The following is a 7,944-nucleotide window of genomic DNA, read 5'->3' on the forward strand; positions in this document are numbered from 1 at the left end:
TCATGCTTTTATTTTATATAAATTTTGTATATAAGTCATGTTTTATGCTTTCTTCGTACTTTAGTGGTATCAATTAATAGTTCATCGGGTTATCATTACCCTTTGTCATCTTCATAAAGTCATCATTTAGAATACCAATCACAGTTTTCTACGCTTTCATACATACCTTCGAAATTTTTGTGTTTTTTACTGTATAGCCTTTGCATCGCTCCTTTTGTGTCGATTTCATCCTTTCGTGCAAAATTGTTTATTCTTTCTTAATCGTTTTACTGTGATCATGATCATATGTAGAGAAAAAATCATACACGTAGATGTACATTTACATTCCGAATGTACCCCATGCAAACAAGATCATAATTTCAAAATAAACTGATTGATTATGCCCGTTTCACGTTCTGGAAAGGGAAAGGGGGTCATGATTGTTTTTTTTTTTAGTTAGATCCAGCAAAATTCAAAACCAATCATTCTACTTGTGAAAGTGTTGGCGTAACAATTAGGGGCCCAGTGTTTGTATATTTTTGCATCATTCTATCATGAATGCCAATGCAAAGATATGAAAATAAATTTTGACCATTTTTGCATGCGAAATCTGCTCTAAAGACCAACCTTAATTATTATTTGGAATTGATCCGCAAATTATTTTAGGGTTCAGAGTCGCGTTTCTTAAATTATAAAAACGGTCTGTTATGATAATATTGTCATGGCATTTGTGGGAACCTCAGCTGAGATCGGTAGCTGAGTCGTTTTTAAAATCGCATTTACCATTATGACAAGGATACCATGGGTAAGTATTTGTGCCAATCTACCTCTATGGTCAGATATTACAAATAAAATTATTTTTACGCCATCAAAAAAAAATAGATAAATAAGTTCGTGCGACTTTTGCCCATGCTCATAATTACGTTGCCAATAACAGCAGTCTTTGTTTTATTTGAAGAAAACGTCAATCTTTCTCAGATGTTTTGCCTTAAAAGATATGATAAATTATGGGGTATTTGGAAATTAAAATTTACACAGTATTTCAACGTTATGATCACATCGATATTTTCCGCTCGCGCTTCGCGCTCACAAACTAGGCCTACTTCAGGCTTGCTGCATTGCCTTACACATTCTAAGATTCTAGACAATACCACTAAATTCGGGATATTTTGGTTTCAGTTTCTTAACAGTGGAATAAAATGCCGTAGCAGTTACTGTTTAAATAATTATAAAGCAACGTTGTGCAGTTCAGTAGGCGTTGATCGGGGGAGGGGTTAAACAGAAGCACCCTCTTTAAAAAGATCATAGAAAGTCTCGCGAGATGATTTACTAAATGATCGTTATTGTTCAAAGAAGAAATTTCTTCTCTTAGACCAGGGGTGGCTCATGTAGTTTGGAAATAATCGTCAATGTACACACATTTCAAAATTAAGAGAAAACAAGAAAAAAATCCCAACTTTGATCTTGGTTTAAAACAGTGATAGTGACGTGTGATGACGAGCCTTGCGGGCCTGATGGCTCCTGTATTACTTTGGATGTATTAAATGAGTTTGGTGTGTACTACATATGCTTTTGCTCTGATGGTAGCAGTGGTCCCGATTGTACAGGTAAGTGTGGGTTAATAAATGAAATCAACGTTACAACATACTTATTCACACATAATTCCCACACACTGTCTTTCGCCATTTCTTGTCCTCCCCACCCGTCTTTCTCGCCCTTTCCCTCTCTCTCATCATATACACACCACACACGCGCGCGCGCCACCCCCCCCCCCCCCCCTCACATCCACACCGGCCTACAAAGCCGTTTCCTCAGTGCTTATCATGATTCTGTATAGATCCCGAGTCTATAGAATATATCACATGTAAATATTTTCCTCACAAACATATTTCTTGATTCCAGAAGAATGTTCTTTCTTTTCTATATTTCCCTGCATTCGATCCATGCAATCAATATTTATTCCAGCCTTTGCATATTCTCTAAGCTAATCAAGAAAACATCCCATGAATTTCATGAAATCAATATTTTTCCTCAAGGGATAATCTTATTTGATATGAGAAGCATTTTCTTTCTTTTTTTGCCCTGCAATCCATGCAACCAATGTTTGTTTTTCAATCTTTGCATATAGTCTAAGCTAAACCATATTAAGTTTGTGTTGCGGTGTACCTCCGCTTTCTGCCCCTTTCCAGTATAATCGCGATTCAGCCCACGTTGCATTATAATCATTTGCTGTATTTTTTTTTATATATATTTACCTTGTGAGTGATGATAATTCTTTTCGGAAGTCAATTTTTTTAAGTGCCCCCCCCCCTCTCTGGTCAGCATTGAATCCACACGCTAAGTAGAAGTTCAAATTTGAACCCTAAGGGTTAGTAAAATAGCAGCACCCAAAAGGATGCTAATCATTATGCACCTTTAAGGGTGCAACTGGCTATATTAAACACCCTTTAGGGTGCAGAAATGAACCATGTATACATGGTTATTATTATAATAAGGGTTCAAATTTGAACCTTTTTTAATGCACCTCAAAAGGTTCAAATTTGCACCTTTTTGGAAGCAAACGTGCATTTCTTGGTGCAAATAAAAATAAAAAGGTTCATTTTTGGACTTTTTCCACTTAGGATGGAAGATTGCACCCCAACAGGTTGGTGCAAATGTTCATTTAGTGTTACAAAATATCTTAGTGTGCACCCCTGTGAACGTATAATAATCTGATAAGATTTTGTGGCATGGAAGTTATATAAAGAGCACATATTGAGTTTCTTTAAACTCATTCCTTGGAACAGACTAAAATACATATAAAGCACTTTGTCTATCCAATTGTATTACTCCTTATCATGTACACCTCTTTAATTAAGATTATACTATTATCAAACAATTCTTACTAAGTAAGAAATTTGACATGTGCATTCAAATCGACAGTCTTTAATTTTGGTTCAACTTTTATTTTGAATATGATCAGAATTTTATTCTGTATTTTATCTTACCTATCACCCCATAGTTGTTACAACTTTCCAATGTGGCATCAAGTATTAATATTTCCAATTTCAATTTTCAATTCTATAAGTGTGTTTCCATTTCATTTCATCGATGTAAATACTATTTTAGAACCGACAACACCAGAAGCAACCACTCCAACAACGCAGCAGACTACCCCATCACCGCAGCCCACGACCCCATCACCGTCGACAGAGCCATCAACACCATCAACTCAGCCAACAACACCGTCAATCCAGCCAACGACGCCATCAACACCAGCTTCATCAACTCCGGCAACTTCTCCCACTCAGGAGCCTACCACAAATTCTAGTGCTACGGACTCAAGTATGTGGCATTATGTTACTATATTGGTATTCACTGAACCCCGGGAGGCCAGGGCCACTTCCATTGATGAGTGGATACCATGCACGACCATGGGGTCTCGAAAAGCACCCTAAGCACGTATTTTCAATTTTCTGAAAATGCACTCCTTAACAAGTACTGGAGTGTGAAACCCCCGGTGAAACCCTACCCTTAACAAGTATTGGAAACAAAACGATACTCTTGGTAATTAAGTTCCCTGAATTGACCCCCTAAACAAGTACAGCAATATTTTTGTTATGTCACCGTCGTAGGTTTTACCTTCACCTACATCATTGGGTTTAGTACAGCCCCACCTCTCACTTCTCGCGCAAATCGTACTCTAAACACGTAGTGTTGAATCTTGGGGAAAAAGTACATCCTTTATAAAACATTTTAGTCTTAATTTTTCAACCCTCTTAAATTTGACCCTAAGCACGTAGCTTTCATAGCAAAAATAGATATCCTTTTTTCAATATTTTAGTGTTTTTGACACCCTTATCATGTTACGTATGTAACGTGCCCTATCTTAAAAAAAATCCTTTTTATGAGTTTTTTGGTCGCACATGGTATCCACTCGTCAATGTAAGTGCCCCCCCCCCCCCCCCCGGGACTGAACCTAGAAAAATCTGGGATATCTACTTTAATTAATCTTTAGTGTGGTGAGAAATTTATGGATAACCCACAAATATTGCATTGAAACTTTGCCATGACTGCCACTCTTACGTATCTCGTCAAACAATGAAAATCAATGTTACCCAGGCAAAGTTGCATAATGAGAATTTTTTTTGCGAATTGACGAAGATAGAAAAAAGAGAAAAATATGCCCTCGGTCACCTTTAGCTGTTATGCATTTATATAAAAGAATTGAATTGATTTCTGCACTAAGACACTAAAATTGTTAACCATAAGTTGTCACTTTTTTAAAAGTCAAAAGAGTTTTCTAAATCCCTCAAGACCACTGAATAAGAATTATTATAGCATTACAAGTGAGTGGGTGCACATATAGAAATAACAAGAAATGCTCAATTCCACTCGTTATGTGGCAAAAAAAGGCCCCTATGAATTTGCCTTTAATGTGTGCTCATTCAAGCAAGACTAAATGTAATAATTTGATATTTACACGGAATGTATAAGGTTAATTAGGGTTTCTACCAGATCTTAGCTCATAAAACTATCTGTAATGCCATTTTGCTGAAAGGGAAACAACATTTGTATGTTATGTTTACTTAGTGTTTAGCGCGATAAAAAGATCTGCCTTCTTTCCTCCTTTTTTTACTTTGATTTGGCATGTATATTCCAAAATATCTTCATGCATGGTTTATAGAAGTTTTGGGTATAAATATCTCTAAAGCACTAAGACACGCTGTTTCGATGTACCAAACGCTACATGAAAGTAAAACATTATTCTATTCTCTGTTTCTCTAGCTTGCCTTAATGGAATGAACTGCGACCATGGAAGGTGCATGGACAATATGTGTGTCTGTGATGATGGCTACGAAGGAGATTATTGTGAATCAGGTAGGCCCAGCACCACCAGGCTGAATACTCAAGGAGTTAAAGGGTGTACCCCTTCCCCCTCCTAAAAAAAAGATCAAAAAAGGGTCAGAACCAACTGGATATCCTTTTATTCTGTTGTTATTCCTCATTTTCCTAGAAGGACAAATATATCTAAATCACCTACTGAATCTATTTGTACATATATTTTTAATGTTGACATTTAGCTTGGTCTTCCCACCTACCTCTATATATCCTTCAAAAGTCATGTCCATAGTACCTTATTAAAAATTGGAGGTCTCATTTTCTTGGGTCCGTAGGCCAATAGACAGAACAAGTGAATCATTCACATACTGTGTTTTGACATAATAAAAATCAAAATTTTGGATGAGAGTTCTGGATTAAAAGATGTTAAAAAAAGAAAACACCATAATTGACATGAGAATGATTTATATTAAACATAAAAAGTCAATTAAAAAAAACAAGAACAGAGTACATTATCATAATTTTTTTAAGTTTTCATAAATTATGATGGATTTTTGTAAAATTTATTGTGTATTGCATTTGATTCCCTAAATGTGAATTACCTTTATTTCATGTCATATTCAAAGATCAGATATTTTCATGCTTTAAAGGGAAAAAAATATTATGGCCATAATTAAAACCTGATTATTATTCATTTTGATTGGCTGTGCAGTCATAGATTACTGGACAATAGTTTGAAGATAATTATCAAGTGGAATACCTTGGTAAACTATCCATTCCTCAATTAGTTACTTTTTTTAACCCCCGATATGTTGGAGAAATTTCAACCCTCCTTGCAGTTGGGTATATTTTGGTTACTAGTAGTGGAAAACAAAACATAAAAAATGCATCCGGGAATGTATTAGAACACCAGCAAATATCCATTTGAATTGTACAATTGGCAAAATAATACCTCACTACGTGCACCATGGGGGCTATTCCACGGTTACTCACGTTACATTTGGAGACACCTTGACTCATACTTGGAGCTGTAACTCCATTATTATTGATAGGAACTAAACATCTCCTTATCACAACAAAGTACACAGTCTGACTATCCTTTGTATAAAAACAAAACTTGGGAAATTTTATTATGCTCCTGGCAAATCTTTGGAATGTGTCGGTTACTCACGTTACATGATTTGGACATGCATAAAATGAAAAGTCGACATAAGTGAAAAGTCTCCTCATACAAGGGTTTTATGAAAGTTGATTATATCCATTTCAAAGAACACATGTTTTTTACTTGGGGTGCAGGTAATATGGTTACTCATGTTACATTTTGTCCATGTATGGTTAACAGCACACATGTCATTAAAAATTAAATGTGTGTAAAATTCAGCATAATCGCTTAATACCAATTTGCATGAAATAAATTACTGTATAGTATTGTAGATTATGTCTAAGACAACCTGCGCGCAAATTTTCGGTGTGATCGTGCGGCCAATGGCTGAGATCTCAAGGGGGGCCTGGGAGGCCCCAAACGCCCCCCCCCCCCGGGCCATATCAACTCCCACAATACCCTAGCCTAGATAGGGTTACAGGTAAGGGCATTCAATGTGTTGTTCGAACACTCTTTAAAGTTTGGTTATCGAAACCAAGTCTTACTAATGCACTCTCGCATTGTGAATACTTCTAGTAATATTCAATTTTTTGTGTGATTGTATGACCACTGATATTTTGATGAACAAAGAGTCACATCAAAGAGGTGTACCCTCATTTTGCTTTTAATTAATCAAAAATAACTTCACAACTCACCATGAGACTTAAAACTTGACATCCCACAGAAAATGTTACCTAACTGAATAATTTTTACTGGTTACTCACATTACAAAGTTACTCACGTTACAGTTTTTCTTCATCATTGTTATAAAAAATTGTACTTTTTAGTGATTTTGATAGTCATGACTGTGTCAAAGTTTGTTTGAAGGAAGAGAATTTAAAATCCCACCAATTAATTGTGAAGAATTTTTCTCTCAGAAAACAGTCAGTTTTTTCGGTTACTCACATGACATCACCTGAGCAGGTTGCAATATTCATTTTTGAATGAGTAGAACAAATTTACTTGAAAAGCTGTTGGTATTTTAAGTAATATGACTCTTCTAAACTTCAGAAATATATAAAGTGGTATGTTTTTGCAATAACAAAATGGTAATAAGGCATATTTCATTTTTCACTATTTTTCTTGTATTTTGGTACAGAATGGAAGACACTACTTTTGACCATTTTTTCCAAAGTATACATATGAAAATAAACTTTTTATTTCTTGTTCCTGAAACTATCATGTATGAAGGACTTAAAGTATTAAAAAATTCTAGAAAATATTGAATTTGAATTTTTAAGCTCATGTCCAGCAACCTGTGGAATTGCCCATATGATGATCACAAACTGATTGTAAACCGTGCTCATCTATATGTGACCTATAGCTGTTGATATTCTCTACATTATCCTATTGTTCTGTGCCCTAGACATTGACGAATGCAGAGATAATCCTTGTTTAAATGGTGGTGTCTGTGTCAATCTCGAGGCCCGCTTTGCCTGCAATTGCAAGGATGGATTTACCGGAGAGAGGTGTACTGAAGGTAATAAAGTTAATATACATACATATAGGTGAAAGAAGTGAAAGCTAAATGATATTTCTTTCACCTTTATTCATCCAAATATCAAACATCAGTAAACATCATGCAAAGATTTACATTCTTCCAGTGAAACAGTCTTCATGAATATTCATTACGTTGGCTGTCACACCCCCACTATCCTTTTTCTTATGTTATTACATGAAATCATACTAGTTTTTTCATAAGTGTGTAAATGGAGTATCTGCATTATGATGAAATAAGTTGCACCAAGAAATAACTAATGCACTTAATCAGTTGTCAATCCAATTGTTTTAGTTCTTGGTAGAAAAAAATTGAATGAACCTAATTTCGTGTAATGAAATACAAAAGAACAAGTGGGGATATGACATCATCAGCCCATCAAATGAATATTCATGAAGACATGCCTAGAACTGTTTCACCGGAATAATTCAAATCTTAAAAATTCAATAACTTTATTCGTTACCCGATTTTGCTCTGTGAATTTTACTCTATTTAGTGAGATATT

The 7,944-nt window shown here is 35.3% G+C and overlaps 1 protein-coding gene across 5 annotated transcripts in view; it reads left to right on the forward strand.

Annotated features, from left to right (window-relative positions):
- LOC121408365 (neurogenic locus notch homolog protein 1-like) overlaps positions 1 to 7,944 on the forward strand; it is a 153,774-nt gene that overhangs the window by 142,313 nt on the left and 3,517 nt on the right. For all 5 annotated transcript variants that reach the window (XM_041599815.1, XM_041599816.1, XM_041599818.1 and 2 more), the window contains 4 exons: positions 1,458 to 1,586; positions 3,088 to 3,303; positions 4,747 to 4,839; positions 7,308 to 7,421. In XM_041599815.1, the coding sequence (XP_041455749.1) occupies positions 1,458 to 1,586; positions 3,088 to 3,303; positions 4,747 to 4,839; positions 7,308 to 7,421 (552 nt within the window). The remainder of the gene's footprint in view (positions 1 to 1,457; positions 1,587 to 3,087; positions 3,304 to 4,746; positions 4,840 to 7,307; positions 7,422 to 7,944) is intronic.

Source organism: Lytechinus variegatus, chromosome 2 (genome assembly GCF_018143015.1).
Source record: "Lytechinus variegatus isolate NC3 chromosome 2, Lvar_3.0, whole genome shotgun sequence".
Lineage (NCBI taxonomy): Eukaryota > Metazoa > Echinodermata > Echinoidea > Temnopleuroida > Toxopneustidae > Lytechinus > Lytechinus variegatus.